Source organism: Centruroides vittatus, unplaced genomic scaffold (genome assembly GCF_030686945.1).
Source record: "Centruroides vittatus isolate TY-2023 unplaced genomic scaffold, ASM3068694v2 contig_400, whole genome shotgun sequence".
Classification (NCBI taxonomy): Eukaryota; Metazoa; Arthropoda; class Arachnida; order Scorpiones; family Buthidae; genus Centruroides; species Centruroides vittatus.
This window is the reverse complement of record NW_027122215.1, coordinates 4,380,687-4,399,162: the sequence shown is the minus strand read 5'-3', so window position 1 is coordinate 4,399,162 and position 18,476 is coordinate 4,380,687. Positions and strand designations below refer to the sequence as shown.

The following is an 18,476-nucleotide window of genomic DNA, read 5'->3' as shown; positions in this document are numbered from 1 at the left end:
AAGTTCTTCAAATATTACTTTCCCGGCAGTTAAACAATAAATGGAATGGAAAATATTGTAATTCGTCTAATTTTGACCCGCTGGAATTTTTGTTTTTTTTGACGCTTTAAGGTCACTTGATTTTTAAAATATATATATAAAGGGGTTCAAAGTTCTCTCTGTGTGTGTGTTTGTGTGTTTTTGCTTTATATCTCAGAATTCCACGGACCGAAAGTTTTGAAATTTGGCAGGGATACTTCTATATATGGAGTATTGATTGATTTGGAGATTATGTCAAGTGGAGGGGAGATAGAGGAGATTAAGCCATATCTCTAGTGGGATCATACTTAATGGGAATTTTCCTTATTATTGACATTTACAATTTTTTGAAAACTCGTCCCCACTCAAAAAAATAAAATTTTTGTATTTATAATAATTAATATTATTAAAAAATTATTTTAAAATAAAATCTCGTTACAGACACATATTTTTAACTTTGAGCCATACCTTAGTGCTTTCTCCCATAATAATTTATTTTAAACCTAAATACTGTTTTTGAATACAGAAATTTCTCATAGTAAACAAAATTGCTTCTTTTGAGTTTTTTTGGTTTTTTTTAAATTCTATATGGAAGTATAGTTGAAAATTATTGGGCTTTCTTCCTATTCGAGTGCCGGAACAGTCGTGCAAGAGCCCTTGCCAGCTTTTATTCATTCGTAATTTATAATAGTATTGTTTTTAAACAATAATTTGCTTTATATGTTATTTACAGTTATTAAATCTATAACTTTTAATTTAAAAAATGACAAATTGTGAGATAAAAGAAATGTTTTAATTTAAAATAATGCAAATAAATTAACAGTATGAAAGTTTCCTGTCCACTTGACATTTACTTTTTCGATAAGAAATCTACTTCCTCTCAAACAATATCAGTGAGTTCAGTATAGCTTTGTATATATAATTTCAATTAACGGCACAATATACAAAAAGATTAAATAAATTTATCTTCTAAGTAAGAAACATTATATTTATTTATACTGAAATTTTTCCACTATCATTTCAAATTTTGATATTGTTTACTTAACTTATGAACTGTTCTGTTTGTGCTCTCTCACAGACGAGTTTATCACTTTTACGTAGTAAGAATCAAAGTAATAAGAATGTTTTCGAGTTTGATACATACGCCGTCAATAATATTAGAAAATTTATTATTTAATTTTACGTATATAAATATTTACATAGACCGCATTTTAGAAAAACAAGCCATTTAACGTAAATGCACTTTAATATGTAATGAAATTTTTTATTTCTTTCTGGGAATACAAGAAATCCTTGTTAGTTCGAAATTCAAGGGACGAAATAATCATGACTTCGAATTATCCGCGATTTACATATATCTGTACAATATGCCAAATGCCATGTTTTTTTTTTTTTTTTAACTCTTTCCGCCCTGTGGGCACTAAGAAGGCCTCTTTTAGTAGGCCCATTATGGGTTCGGCCAGGCCCACAATGGGGCGACCGGGTGGTGAGGGACGGGGCCCGACATATCCGAACGGACCACCCCCCGAAAAATTCCTGGGGATTTTTCGACCCGTTCGGATTCGATCCCGGGTCCCCCAGAGCGGTAGGCTGCCACCTTGACCGCTCGGCCATCCGGCCTCGCCAAATGCCATGTAATTGATGTTATTTATTAAGCAAACGGAATACGGCTACTTATACAGAATGCTATTTTTGTTAATTAAAAATTAATAATAATAATATAAATGTAAAGGTAAACAGCACGTGTCCGGTGAGAACCTCACAGCTTGCCAGATAGGTTTTATAAAAAGTAAAGCAGAATTCCTTGAAACGTAGCCCAAATTATTTTTTAAAGTGATCCATAAGTAGTGTCGCCCAAGTGTATTAGCCTAAAGCCTTACAAATATTTAAATCTGCTATTCGTAGCCCAATCTTGCAGGAGGCCGGATGGCCGAGCGGTGAAGCTTATCGCTCTGGGGGACCCAGGATCGAATCCGGACGAGTCGAAAAATCCCCAGGAATTTTTCAGGTGATGGTCCATTCTGATGTGTCGGGCCCTGTCCTCACCACCCGGACGTCCCATTATGGCTTGGTTGAACCCATAATGGATCTGCTAAAAAAGACCCTCTTGATGTTCACAGAGCAGAAAAAGGTAAAAAAAAACCAAATTCCTTAACATGTAAATTTCTATATCCCCGGCTGGGGAAAATGTACAATTACTAACTAACGAGATTTCGAACTATCCGAGTTCGAATTAACAAGGGTTTCCTGTAATTATGATTTCGAGAGAAACTACGGGTTAAGATAATAATCCTGCTTCTTGACTAGCACATTAAATTAAAAAAAAGAAAAAGGGGATACATTTTCGAACATGTTTTTTCTTAGAATGTTCAGTTATATATTGATAATGCTAAATATATTTATTCTCGTTACTTATTATTTTTGTAATCTCGCAGGTTAAGTTGAAATTTTGGAATTAATTTGGAATAACTAGTACATTTAAATTAAAAATATCGTAATATAATTTTGCGAAACGTTTTCTCCGCATGTCTTATATGATTCAGTTGGTTTTTTAAAAACTTTTTTTGTTCTATGGGCATTAAGACGATAATTTTATGTCCATCATGGATTTATTTTAACTTCAGAATGGGGGCAGTCGGCGGTGAGAGACGAGATGCACACCCAGATCAAACTATCCATGGAAACTTTTCGCAGAGTCTTTTTATCTAATGGTATGTCAACTGATGACTTTTTCTATTCATACATTCCAAAGGAAAATATTTTGGTCGACAGAAGGCGCAAAGATTACTAGTTCAGTAAACAAAGGTTGCTTTCCTATCCGAGCGTATTTTAATTATGTTTATTTGGATTATGCTTATATTATAGACAAGACATTATAGACACTTTAAATTTAATTAGACTCCTGAATATGTTAACGTGATGCGACAATTAAATGATTACCGTTAGCAGGTTCGGATCTACATACGGACTAATAGGGCTTAAACCCTGGGCCCCCAAATGTCAAGGGCCCACAAAAATTGAATTATTATCATAATTGCTGTTAATTATATATATATACAATTAACAGCGCAATATAGAAAAAGATTAAATAAATTTATCTTTTAAGTAAGAAACATATATATATATATATATATATATATATATATACGGTATATATATATACCGTATATAAGATATAAAGTTTGTCATTCAACACCATTTCATAAATAAATATATTTCAACTCTGATTTTGATGTTATTAAAAATGAATTTTAAACCCCAATTTAAAGATTCTTAATCTAACAAAAAATGGTGCCTCATTGGACTTCAATAAGCCCTAGGCCCCGAAAAACCTAGATCCACCCCTGACCGTTATCAACTTCCAGTGGCGTAGCGAACATAACTGGCGCCCGGGGCACGACACTTTATTGGGCCCCCTCCCCCTCTAGAAACACATATAGTTTGTCTTGAAGACCATTTGGGCGCCCCTCTGCGAGTGGCGCCCGGTGCATGATAGACCCTCTTGCACCCCTTTCGCTAGGCCACTGTCAACTTCACCATCGGGCTAAGATTAAGATATTTGTCATTAAGATTTCTTAAACTTTCCCCGAATATTTTTAAAGGATTCCATACATCGGATATCAGAATTTAACGCTACAATTTAGAAGCCTCGCCATTGGTGTATGACAAGTCCGAAAAACACTTAATCATATGAGCATATGTTTGTAAAAACGCTTGAAAATTGTTTGGAACAGATATGTAGTAAACTGATGCGGGGTTGAGGTGAAATCACATTTCAATGTAACACAGCTATCGATGTCGAAATTTTAGACATCGCGTTCTGTAACAAGGTAATTATATTCTATTTATGTTAATTACATATTTATTCGATAGAGGTCGTTACTGAAGTTTGTCTTCGAAATTGACTGAACCGCTTCATTTAAATTGTGTTTATTTGCAAATGTTTCCTTTTTTTAAATTAAACGTTGATCGTGAATTTTCTTTATCATTTAATTTATAAGAAACAAGTGTTAAATTAAAATGGGAGATTATCAAGAAAGTCGTAAACGCCGTATCTGTCAGGTTTGTTTTGTAATACGATTTATTTGAAATTCGAAATAGACATATTCCATTTCGAATTTAATATAATCCAATATAAGTTTATAATGTTCAAAATTGAATCCATTGTAATGAATCAGTGATTGATATATTCAATGTGTCATATTAATTTTTTTAATTAATATAATTCTTACTATGAATAAATAAATATTTCTCACTGTGAAGGTCATACAGCTAAATCTCAATTAGTACAGAAGGGATGAAGGTAATAAAACATTAAGTAAAATTAAAAGTTTAGATGCAATACATTTGTATATAAAATATTAACATAACAGCTAAACTGAGAATAAACAAACTGCACTTGTGTTACAGTGTAATAATTTATGTATCACTGGGACCATCGAGTCATGGGAGTCGGGATTTTTCCCTGGGCTTGGAGGAAACTTAGGGGTCCATAGTGATTCCTACCTCTATAAAAGTAATGTATTTTTACTAACAAAAGTAAAATCTTTAAGACCGTTTTTTTATAAATGCTATTTTCAGAAAGTATAGAGCACATTGTGTGCGATATGCATAAAATTTTGGTCTGAAATGATCGCGTTTTATTAATAAAGAAACATTCTATTTCATTTGTTCAAAAACACAAAAGGGCCTACTCTATTTCTGGACCCCAAACAAGCTCTTGACAAACCTGATTATCACTAACTTAAATAATGTTATTGACTAGGGCAGTACTGGACTAGGGAAACATTTTACAGATTTTCAGTATCTAAGGGCAATTGTATTTATACATATGTGTGTATATATATATATTGTTTTAATAGTATGCACTGATGATGAATAAAACAGTGGTTTAGTTGAAAATGTTCAATATTAGTATAAAATTTAATAGTGTTGACAATATTTTTTTAATTATTTGCTGACTGGTAGGAAAATTTATTGCACCCTTTTTCATTTAGCACTTTGAATAGATGCTCTGCTCTATCCCATCCTTACTGTGTCCCTTCAAAAGATATTTGAGTATATTATTTCTTTAAACATTCCATTAATACACTTAATATTCAGGATGTCTCTTTGTTGTTTTATTTTGATTTTAACTCAAAACATTATACATTTTCATTTGTCCTTGAGAATAAGGCGTTGTAATGTTTTTAACTATAGAAGCAAAGATGACAACAAGATTTTCAATTATGATAGATTAATTATATAAATGATATTATACCAGAACAGATTATATATTAATGTTCTCTGCTCATCCAATGATAAATATATCTGCCCTCTAAAAATAAGATTATTGTTAAATTATTTTATAATGACAATTTTATTTTAAAATTAAACAAAATTATTTTCTAACTAGTCATTGTAAAATATACATAAATTTAAAAATAAAATATTTGGTCAAATATTTTTAATACTCTAACATTTAAAACTCTAGTTTTTCATAAGAAGATTAGTAGATCAAATATGTAACAAATTTTTATTTTATTTATATCACTCACAGATAATCTTGTTTGTTTCCAGCAATCAAACTAGAAAAGATTATCAGTTCTTTCCTAGTTTGATTGCTGGAAACAAACAAGATTATCTCTACAAAATTTTTCATGAAAAATATTTCTTCTCCAACATATATTAGTATTTACTTGTAATATATCTTGATGGATTTCAGTAGACTCTCCCATATCTGAATTAGTGTGGGTCGGAGTGATCTGGATATTAGAAAAATTTGGATAAGGGAGTGTAATAATTTTTTAATAAGATTAACATATATGCCTACTGTATGTATAAAACAAGTTTATTTTGATTTTGATGCTTATTTTTGACAATTACAATTAATTTTGAAAGTATTGTTTAAAGTTGTTTGTTTTGTTCTCAATTCACTGACAAACAGTTACATCACACCAATATCTGATGCATTGTGCTCTTCTACAAACTTCAAAGCAACCTTAATAAAAAAATATTTAAAAATGTACACACTGCAGTATCGAAAGGTAAGATTCAGAGAGTAATGTACTGTACAATATTTTCAAAAATTTTTGGTTGCCTTTGATCAATTCAAATGTGGGAGAGTCTACTGTATGTTTATTTTGCTCCTAGAAAATATATCATCTTATGAACTTTTTTTTGTCAGAATCTTGCATTCATTTGTCATTATAACTTTTGCTGTACTGTATACAGTTATTTTCTTTCTACGGTATTTATGGGCTAAAGATTTAAAAAAACAGCTTTAAAAATATATTTTTTAACTAGTCTTTATAAAAATATATGATTTAAACAATGGTTGCTAAGTTCTGAAATAAAAAAACTAAATTATTGAAATATTTTCAATACTTTAACATATAAAATTTATAGTTTAAAATTTAACAAAAAATACTAAATAATTCTAAAACAGCTGAATTGTAAAAATTTCTTCAAAATTATCCTAAGATGTCCAAGTTATAAAAAAAAAATATTGAAAACTGAAATATTAAAACAATATTTGGCAAAATCAAATGTTTAGTTATTTTGGCTAAATAAATTAAATGTCAAAATAATAATTTGATAAACATTTTATACTTTCAAGGATATCACAGCTAATCTCTCTTGTTACTATGACAAAATTGTGCCAAGAAGAGACGAGAAACTGACTGGAAAAATAATATTGACCCCAATTTACATACCTGTAAAATTTTATAATTTATAGAAATGCATTATAAAATCTGTACAATCATAATAATAATTATTTTGTTATAGTTATAAAAATTCATCAATAAATACATCTTAAATCTTGTATCAAAGTAAAATTGACTACATAAAAACAAATTTATTTTAAAAAATTGACAAAAATGAATGTTTACAGATACAATTAGAAGACCAATTCATATATTTAATGTACTTATCAAACAATAGCTAGTAGTAATAATTTTTATAATGCTTTGTAAAAAATTCCTTTAACTTGTCAAGTTAGATGCATAACTAGAAAAACTGTATAAATATTCTTTTTTAGCAATGATAGAATTTTAGTGTGTAAATAAAAAGAATTGCAAACCTATAGAATTACAAAATAGAAATTCCTGTTTATCATATTATTTTATAAATATATACGGTATATAATTCAAATAGTGTTAACTTAGGTTTAAACTTAATATTTTGAGAAATTTGATTTAGTTATTTTTTTCCTATTTTATGTCCATATTGAAATTTGTTTTTTAATTAATTAAAAATACAACTGGCGTCCTTTTTTACCCCAAGGACTCATATAAAACACACTGAAGCTATTTATTTAATAATTGTCTTATTAATTTATTTAAATTTTGTAATTGCAATATGTGTGAGTTCTATTTAATAATCCATTTGTTTAAAGTAGATTATAATTCAATTTGCTACTTTATATTTAATTTTAGGTTAGAAAACAATCTAAAGAAATTGCAAGCATTATTCAAAATAATGTTCAAAAAGAGAGAAAGCAATTGACCAAAATAATAAAAGAAATTAAAAATGTAAGTTATATTATTTTATTAATATAATTAAATTATATTAAGTAAATTATTATTTATATTGAAAATTGTTATGGTCTTGAATTTATTAATTTAATAAATATTTTCAGTGTGAAACAGATGCAGAACTTAATGCTAGTTTTAAAGTTCTTGAGAATTATTTTGAAGAATGTTTATGTTGTGTTGGTCAAGGTTTTAAAGAAGCTGAATATGAAGTAAGTATATTTTATATGTTCATATAATAATTTAAATTATTGGTAATAAATATTTAATATGTTTTATTTCATTTATTAACAAACAATACTTTTGTGTGTATTCTTTTAATAATTATTTTTTTCATATTTCTATAATTTTATTCAACCATGAAAAAATTATTTCTGAAATATGTTAAAAAATAATATTCTGTAATGATTAAATTTTGCTTTTTGCTTTTATTGAATCTGAATTTTTCTTACTAAAAACAAAATAACTGATATACAGTAGAAATTTTTCTATTGTAATATATAGTAGAATTTATTTACCTATCCAGAAGTTTTTTATTGACATTGTTTTTTATATCATTTTTGGTTTGGTAAAATCACATTAATTTGTGTAATTAATCATTGCTTATTTTTATCACTTTATCTTTCTTTAAACTTTTTTTTCATTCCACTAGTATATTAAGTATTGTATTTACCTTGTTCTATTATTTTTATTTCAAAAGAATTTTGAAATATTGATAGGATTTTAGATTATATTTCTTTTTCATTCTGGAAATTTTATAATTAGAGAGTATTACTATCATATTCATAATTTTTTTTATCCATGTTTACATTAATATTAAAATATAAACTAATATTAAATATTTCTGCTTTTTTCCTTTTTTATTCACATACTACATATATATATATAATAATATACATCATACACACACACACACACACACACACACACACACACACACACAACCACATTTCTGAAACAATGTTTTGAAAATTGCTAATCTGTGATTATAATTATAAGAGCAAAATTGGAATTATGTAGGAAAGTTTTATTTGTTGAGTGTCATGAAATTTTCAATAAATAAATGAAATATGCTGCAATCTTATAAATAATCCATTAAAGAGAAAATTACTATTATTATTTTTTATTTCCATATCTAGATAATACTACAAATATATAAATATATTTTATGTATCTGTAGCATTATATGTAGAAAGTAGGCCAGAATCAAGCTTCAATTTATTCTGTGAATGGAATATTACTAATAATTCTAATCCTTAATTTGTTTAGACAAAAATATACATTAAGATGAAGAAAAATATTACAAAAATAATATGATTCCATTTATAAAATGATTAAATATTAAAATTTATTATACAGTTGTAAAGTTTAACTTAATAAACTATAAAATTATAATAGCATTAAATTAAATGTTTTATGGATATACAGACTTCATTACAAATGAATAAAGATGAAGAGAATAAAGTAAAGAAAATTAATTATAGAAAAATAGCTATTGCTAGAGGAAAAGAAGCATTGCTTAATAAACAAAAGGAAAATGAAGAAAGAAAAAGAAAACAGACTGCAATTTCTCATATTCGACAAGCAGTACTTAAAAAAGAGAAAAAAAGAACCGCTAAAGTTATACGTAATTATCATCATCAACCGGATGTTGTTGAAAAAGCTTTAAATAATTTACAAAATACTTGTAAGTATTTATTTTACTTCAGATAAATTTTATTTTATTCATTTTTATATAACTTTTTTAATATTTCATTTTTAAATTATTTTTTTAATTAAATAAAATGTAATCCTTATGTTGGATAGCTGTAAATTTGACAACATTATAAATTAATTTTAAAATATTCTATTAAATTTGTAGCTTATATTTATCTAACTTTTTTAATGTTTTTATATTTATTCTTCATAATAAGTGATGTCTGTTTTGAAGACTAATAATATAGACACTATAAGATAAATATGGGTGTTAAATTTCTCACATAATATTTTAATTCAATAAATATAGTTTCAAGTTTTATTCATAGGTTTGCCTAAATCAGTCTATGTACATGATCAGTCATCATTTCCTTTATGTTCTGTTAAAAAATGTAATACTCTTGTTGAAAAGAATGATAAGGAGGTATTAAATAATCATTTAGTATCTGTTTTGTCTTCTTTATTATGCCTTCAAATTTTAATATAATTATAATATACCTCTATTGCAGTCAAATAATGCTAAATTAACTTTAATTGAAATAAATGAAGAAGAAAATAAACAAAAAGCTCAACAGAAAATGAAAGAACAGAGAACCTTGAAGTCAAAAGAAAGATATAAAGCAGCTAGAAAAGAACAAATTTTATCTAAGGTTATTTTCAATTTAATAATTTATTTTTTATTTTTAATATTTTTGTAATAATATCATAATTTAAAAGAATAATATGCAATAAATTACTGTTTATTGTAATTTTCTGATTATGATACAGTGCCTAATCTTTTATGCATTATGTTTGGCAGACTTATTTTTTGCTATCTTTCCTAATTTAACTACATAGACTTAAATTTTCTTACTCTGTTTTGCTTAACCTTTTTGTAAATTATTTATCAGTCTTTTTATAGCAAAATTAGTAGCACTTTCACTGTTTAATATTTTTAATATAAATATTTTGAATTTTTGTTAATTAAGACAACTGTTTTTTTGTTTTTCTTCCATTTCAAAAGATGTGTGTGTACATTTATGTACCTACACATACATGTGCATATACTTTGCATTTGTATATGTAAGTGCATGCATGTATAGCACAATTACTGATCTATGAACATTATGACAGATGCATGTTAACATGTATGATGAAATTCTAATAAATGCAGCAATTGATCAACTCATAGAAAAATAAAATAAAATTATAAAATGTACTAGCTGTAAAAAATGATATTGTTTTTGTTATGTATTATTTCTTGATTTCTTTTATTCATTCATGAAAAATTGCAATATACTTTAATATACATTACATAATAATTTTTATGTTTATTTATTAATATTATTCACACTTATTTTGTGATATAAAAATTATGTTAATTTAATATTTTAAGAATTTTATTTTATATAGGAATATTCCAACATATTAGAAAATTTAGAAAAAATGAAAATAGCAGAAAGAAAGAAAAAGACTAAAGAAATCAAAAAAGAAAATAAAGTTAGTATAATGTTAAGTTTTATTTAAGAAAATAATTTTTAAAACAAAATTGTGTTTTTTTTTTTTTTTGAAATATTCAATAGTAATATTAATACCTGATTATCAGTTGGTGTGCAAAACAAAAGTAGTAATTAATACATTGTTATCTTAATAATTATGATTTAGTTATTACAATCCAAATAATAATGACTTTTAACAGAGAAAGATTTTTGCTCTTTTTTTATGTAATTATACATGACAGCTTAGATCAAAATATAGTTACAGTAACTGAAACTAATTAGAGTTTTTATAAAAAATATCTTCTAGTTTTTAATATGTACTGAAAAATTAGTGAACCTAAATTTACTGTGAAAGCTTACAAGATTCATAGCAGTCACAGAAAACCTGGAAAACATGGAATTTTTAATGGATTTGGAAAATAGAGAATTTCATGGAAATTGCTATCTTGTGTTAATGTTAATGTTTTATTCAAAATAATTGATTAATCAATATAGTGAGTAAGCAAAATATCATTTGTATATTAAGTGTAGGAGTTTGTCAAGATATCAGACCAAAAGACATATTTAGAAACTAGTTTTATCAGAAACTGAGTACTTACTTCCCAAACAGATTAGTTGGCTCAGAGTCTAGTGCTTATCACTCAATGAACAACCATCAAAAAGTAATAAATGGCTTATGTGCATTATGTATTTGTGTTTTTGATTATGTGTGCTGTTCAGAAATGACAACCACTACAGATTTCCACTTTCTACAGAAGCCATGTGTAATTTACAGACTTACAGATAACCCTCTAAAACCTATGGAATAATCATTTATACTCTCAAATAAGCATGCTGATGCAACATGTAGCAACAAGGTGTGTAGGTGTTAGTTACACATCTTGTTGTTACATGTTGCATCAGCATGCTTATTTGAGAGTATAAAGGATGCTAGTATGCTAAATCTCAAACCAATTAGCACATTCATGTCAATAACATAGAATAACTGGACAGTGAGTGCTTCCAGTTGAAAAGCAGTTAATTCTAAGGATCTGTCTAAAAATTGTTCACACAGCCATGCTAAAACCTATTTAAAAATGGCTCATGGTTACATTTAACTAAGCACAGTTTATTTTCTGTTTGAACATGAACTAAGAATTGAGTTGAAGTGTTAGCAAATCAATAATAAGGTTTCAAAAGGCTATCTATGACAATCGCTGCTGATATAAAAAAATTTAAAAAATTACACACACTTGTGCTAGCAATTTTTTATCTTGAAAATAAAATCGTGGTTTTGTATCAAAAAACAAAAAAACCCGGTTTTTATTATATTTTTAATGTCCTTGTCTTATATTATGTAAAATGACAAAGTTTAATCAAAAGCAACCAATCAAATTTTAAGGACAAATGCAATTCTATAAGCCATATAGAAAAGGCTTTGCTAATGCTCCACCTTCAGAAATGGTGCATGCTTTTCTGACATCACAGTCAGGCACACTGAAAAGTCCAAGTGAGAAGACCATGTAGTGTATGCATGATATAGACAAAATGGCTGATTCCATCAATTATACACATTTTATTCTGTCAAATGAGAAATATCAATTCAAATTTATTTTAAAAATCTATTATGGTCTATTAATAAATATAAAAAATTTTAAGAACATTAGAATGAAGTAGATTTTTTAATTTATATATTTAATTACTTGATATAATTAAATTTATAAAATTAATAACATAATTTTATAATTTGTTTCAGATGATAATTTGAAAACATTAGAACTTACTTTACAATAAAATTAAGATAGTTTATGAATATCTTAAAATTGAAATGTTGATATCATATTTGGAAGTGGGATGGATAGGAACATTGCTCTCCTATCCACCACACTTTCCAATCATAGGATATGATCCTGCACTACTGATGGCCCTCATCTCAGGTTGGGATCTCTGCCAATTTTGCCAGGCTATTTTTTAAATGCACATTGATTAGTGTAAAGGCTACATGATCAATCAGGGTAGAGGTTATTTTCTTATCTTTGTGTTGCAAGTGTCTTGATATCATTGACTTGCCATTAGGTCTTTTTGTCATTGCATTACTTTATAATTTATAAGAAACCATTGCTGTTTTCTTTGGAGGCAATTGTGGAGGATACTAGCTTTGGTATATACTTTGCTGCAAACAGTTTATTAGCATGGCATTGATCAGTCTCAGAGGGAAACTGCTCATATTGATGATGAGTAAGCTTTTAATAGAAATGTATAAAGAATTTTGTATTATTGCTATGTTATAAACTTAATAATTTTGTTTTTAAGTACAGAACAAGTTATAAATCTAATATTAGGCATTGAAAATTTTTGATGATAACATGGAGAATTCATGGAAATTTATAATGATAAACTACTATAAACCCCAGTTTAGAGATGGCACTTCAGAAAGAATTACAGCATAAGTATAAGTATCACTAAATATGTGAAAATGCTGTTTAATCAAATGTAGACATATACCATATATATTTTGATTCTTGATAAGTCAAACACCTTTAACTCAAATCTCTTTCTATGTCAAATTTTATTTTTGCTTGTATTTAACTTTTATAGACTTAGTGTATTTTCTGTCTACAAGTTGAAATGGTTTTGAGAGCATGTTTTGATAATTCCAGTAAATTTATTTCACATCTGATATGTGCTTTCTGTTTCATTTTCAAGGGGCCACATTAAAACCACATCAAGACAAATGTGAAATAAAGTCAAATATCTTATTTTGTACATTAGAGAAACATACAAAACTACTTTGACTTCTGTATCATGTTCTCTGATGCCATGATACAAAAATATAAAATATTTAAGAGCATTTCATATTTAAAGTAATGACTTTATTCTTAAATACAAATTAGTCAATTACATTTTTATAGATATCACTTTTTTTTTATGTCTTCAAAGGGACTTTCTAGAAACTATATCACAAATGAAACAATATATTTTTTTTTTACCTTGAAAATATTTAAGATTCTGTAAGCAAAAAGTAATGAATCATCAATATCAAAATCATTTAACACTCCTTTCACTAACAGTATAAATATTATGTTATCAATCCTTACAGACAATTAGGGGTTACCATTTCATCTAGGGGTTAGTTACATTTAAATACAAAATAAAATTAACAAAATGCAAATTTACATAATTTAAAAAAAACTTTTCATTTCAATTACAAAATGTTTGTTTTATACATATTTTCTTGATATGAAATATTAAACTGTACAATCTAGACTTATATCTTCTTCCAGGAGTTTGTTGTATTTAATCTGATTACAAAACAGTGAAACCTCTACAAGTCGTGAGGTTATAAAAACAGAAATAATATCTTTTGTAAATTTTACATATGAATATGTATATTTTTTCTTTTTGTTTTGATAATATCAAATGATACAATTCTAGTTTTTTTGGAGCAACAGTATCAGGTTCAGACATTTTATCCCAAACATACAAGTCTTTCTTTTTTTTCATTAAAAATTGACATAATAGAATCAAATGGAATATCAAAAAACTTCCATATCACAATAAAGATTCACTTTATTAAACATTATGATATGTTATCTCAAATAATTTTTACTTAATCTTAATTGCTGGATTATTGATATAACTTAAATTATAGTTAAAGTAATAACCACCATGCAAAAAATTAATCTTGTACCAAGGGTGTCAGTCTGAATTTTCGGTTAACTTTAGATCTTTATCTTAATGATAATTTTTTCACCAATCCAAGACAACTGTAGAATAAAATGAGACAGTATCAGCAGATTCTAATAGTAAAGGTGGACTAAGATTCATAGAAATGATGACCATTTTTAAGTAGTCTGACCAAGATTTGTGTCCCTGGATTTATTTTCCAGATATCAAATGATTGTAACAAGCATACTCTAAGGTATCAGACTTTTTTTAACAATTTTGTGACAAATTTAAATAAACTTCTATAATGTAAAAAGGAAATTGGTCCAACTCCAACCTAACAGCATAACCCAGGACAGAATGGTCTATTTTAAAAAGTAATGGATAAAAATCAATTGAATCCTTTGGATTTTATCTAAAAAGTCATAAATACAAGGATTTTTTTTTCTACCTCCACCGACCCAGAATGAAAAACGAGAATGAAGAACAAAATCACTTTATTTGTAGAAGGTAGTTACAGTCTTCACCTATTTTTCCACATAATTGCCTTCTCAATTCAGACAGACATCATATTGTGACACCAGCTTTTGTATATCCATGTTGAAGAACATTGTCTCCAGGTCATTCAGCCAACCTTTAACAGTCAGTCAGCGGTGTACAGTGTGGACCTTGAAATTTGAGGAAACGCCTCACTGAGCTCAGAAATCATGAACTTATGCCTTTCTCACATCAATTGATCCACTTTGTCCACCAAATCGTTGGTCATCACACACTTCCTCCCTTGACCACTCTCATCATGAATGTTGTCATGTCCTTGTGTGAATTTTCTGCACCATTCACACCTACATCCATGGCTCATGAGGTTCTCACCATACACATTACACATCCTTCAATGAATTTCATCACCATTTAGCCCTTTGGCCTGTAGAAATTGAATTACTGCTCGTACTTCACAGTTGATGGGAGACTGGATTGGCAGCATCATGTTTACGTGTTTACTGCAGAGTAGCAAATGTCTAAAATAGCTTGACACAATGTTAAGAGGTGAAGGAATATACTACTCACTAGGTGTGCACCCTGTCCCTGTCTCACATGCTTCCAATTTTTTTTCATGCATTAGCAGAGCTTGGAAAAAGAGTAACCCTTGTATTATGTTATTGGAGCAACAGTATCAGGTTCAGACATATGTATAAACATAAGAATTAATAAAAATACATTGAAGTCTAACTGAATTGTTTATATCAGTGATTCCCAAACACTGCCCCCTTGATTCCATAAAGTTACACCAATGTCCCCTAACCCATTTTCCCTTGTGTGAGAAAGGCTTGAAAATAGTCTTAGGAAAACTTTTTTATGAACCTCACACTTTGTGTCCTTACCATACATTGTTCTCAACATCTGGAAACCATTAATTAAAAGTCCACTTAATTAAAAGTGAAACATTTTATAATATCAAGTATTTAAGATTGCCAATTAGTAAAAATAGTCAAGAAGTACTTTACATAATACTACTAAAGATTTCCATGAACAAACAAAGTAATGTAGAGAGAACTTTAAGAAGATAAATTGTTTTATGAATTTTGAATGTGTTCTCAAGAAAAACCTTGCAAAAAATCAGTTTATCACTAAGCACTAAGTAATCTACTTGTATTTTTATTTTTTCCACTCAAATATCTGTTGATTTCTTTTACTGGTATTATGTCATTGCCCTTCTATGTAAATGTGCTTTGAGTTATGTGCATTTAGACTCAGTTATGGATCATCATTTTCAGCAATTACTTACATTTACATTCTAATACTTTTTGTTGTAAATGTTGTTTTTTATCTTTTCATCTGTTGATTTCTCTCTATGCACTCATTTAATTAATACTTTCATGATATTATTTTGGAATTGCCTTTCTAATCTACTACTATAATCTGCCACTAAATTACTTTTTATGTTAGACAACTTTACTTAAATTAAATAAAATAACTTTTATTTAGAGATATTTACTGAAATTTTTTAATATGCTACATTTTAAAATATTTTTAGGATGTACTTCTTCATGAATTCAACTTAAAGTTATTAAAAGATAAACAATTTAGAGACTTTAAACCAGTAGAAGTCACTTCAAAAGATATAAATTTTAATGAAAATGATGTGAATAATAATGGTAAATTTAAATTTTCATAATAACTTATAATAAATTAAATATGCTAAAAATTTAAATTGTTTATTAATACTTGTATTATTAATATTTCTGTTATCTAATTTTAACTTTTAAATTTTGGTTTCTTATTAGTTAAATATTGGGTTGTTGCAAATGAAATGGCCATTTTTAAAATATAAACTTTCTAGCCTTGTAGTCGAACATTTTTTCATGTGAACAGTGCTGTATGTTTGCAATTGGAAAAGCACACATATAATATGTGAATTTAAAAATGTAATCTCATTTATATTGCGAGTTCCACGTGTTTAAGAGTACTTTTTCTGACGGAAAAAAGGAAATTGAATAACTTTTGTTTATGAATATAAGCAGTGACATAATGCAACTAAAGCAACTCAAAATACCAATAAAACTTTTGGTGAAAGTTCTGAGTGAGCAGGCACCAGGCATCAGTTCAAAGATTTCATTCCGGAATACAAATCTCAAAAATCAGAATTGAAGAACATTATTGAATCAGAACATCATCTGACTCTGGAAAATCATGGAAAGGTTGAACTTATTGGACATTATTCAATTATTTCTCAACATCTAAATACATTAGGGAAAGTCAAGAAGCTTGACAAATGGGTACAACATGAACTCAGATAGGGAGCATCATTTGAGGTTTGCAATTCTTTAATTATTCAATACAAAAGTGAAAGTATTCAAATGAAATTTTTATCCATCCCCCTTAGTCTGTTGGAAAAAAGTCTGGAGAATATCACTTTTTTATACATTTGGACAGTTTTTTGGTAAGGAAAGTCTTCAAAGGAAGAGAATGCAATAAAACAGAGCCATAACTAGGATTTTGGACGACTATGGCCAAGAATAAAAGTGGCGCCTTTTTAATTTTTGTTATTAAAAAAAAATAATGTTATTCTAAAAAAATTGCTATTCTAAAAAAAATTATCTAATGATATTCAATATATTTTTCAACTACATATACGGTAAATAATTTAAAATATATCTTTATAAATAACCTTTTATTATGTTTTTTTTTAAACAAAATATAACACATTATTTTAATGAATTTAAATTTAATAAAATTCAAACAATTTCACAATCAATCAATTTTGGCATTTGCAAGTGTTACTTGATATAAAGAGTATTATTATAACAACGTTAATTAATTAAGAAACAAATATATACAATAATACACTATTAATCTACTAGTGAATTTACAAACAGGTGTAGCAATGCAAAAAAAGTGTCCCACGATTGCCCAAATAGCGTTATCTCAAAGAATAATAAATAAATGTAATCTCGATAATGCATTTTGCGAATGCATTATCAATCGGCACTTTTATACAACTACAACATTATTCATTTTAATTTCTAAATTGCGCAGCTAATTAATTCCACTAATCTTTTACTAAATTTCAACTATCGTCGATTTCACTTTGTTACACAGGCAAATGACTCCGACATACATACTGCTGCTTATCAACATTGTTATGGAGTCAATAATATCACTTTTAAATGTCAAAATTAAATAAATACAGTATTTAACCCTTTATTGGTACAAAATCAACAAATCTCTCTTTGATAGTTATCATTTTATTTTCAATTTTGACATATCTGAGAATCTGGCATAGTTGTTCTTTATGAGATATATCGGGAGTACTATCAATTATTATGCTAAAATATTTTGCTGTCTTTATATTATTTATAATTTTGTTTCGAACTTTAGATGCTAGTAAAAAAATTAATTTGTTTTGGATTTTTGGACTTAAATATGATACTTGTTCTTTTGTTCTTTCATTAAAGATGGTTTTTAAAGTCGTGTCATATTTGCTGACAAGTTCAATTGAATTATAAAAAATGCCTCTATTCACATTATTCTCGGTGGAATTTTCATGCGTTTTAAAACTAAATTATTTGTAGCACAAAACACACAATTTAAAACAATTTTAAGAATATGGCACCACTTATTTACTTCT

At 27.4% G+C, this 18,476-nt stretch overlaps 1 protein-coding gene across 4 annotated transcripts in view; it reads left to right on the top strand.

The window, feature by feature from the left end:
* The first annotated feature begins 3,898 nt into the window (after nt 1-3,898).
* LOC136976477 (repetitive organellar protein-like) overlaps nt 3,899-18,476 on the top strand; it is a 61,901-nt gene continuing 47,323 nt past the window's right edge. For all 4 annotated transcript variants that reach the window (XM_067271774.1, XM_067271772.1, XM_067271773.1 and 1 more), the window contains exons 1-8: nt 3,899-4,080; nt 7,437-7,532; nt 7,640-7,744; nt 8,961-9,219; nt 9,557-9,651; nt 9,737-9,877; nt 10,620-10,706; nt 16,383-16,503. In XM_067271774.1, coding sequence (XP_067127875.1) covers nt 4,039-4,080; nt 7,437-7,532; nt 7,640-7,744; nt 8,961-9,219; nt 9,557-9,651; nt 9,737-9,877; nt 10,620-10,706; nt 16,383-16,503 — 946 coding nt within the window. In that variant the 5' untranslated portion in view covers nt 3,899-4,038. The remainder of the gene's footprint in view (nt 4,081-7,436; nt 7,533-7,639; nt 7,745-8,960; nt 9,220-9,556; nt 9,652-9,736; nt 9,878-10,619; nt 10,707-16,382; nt 16,504-18,476) is intronic.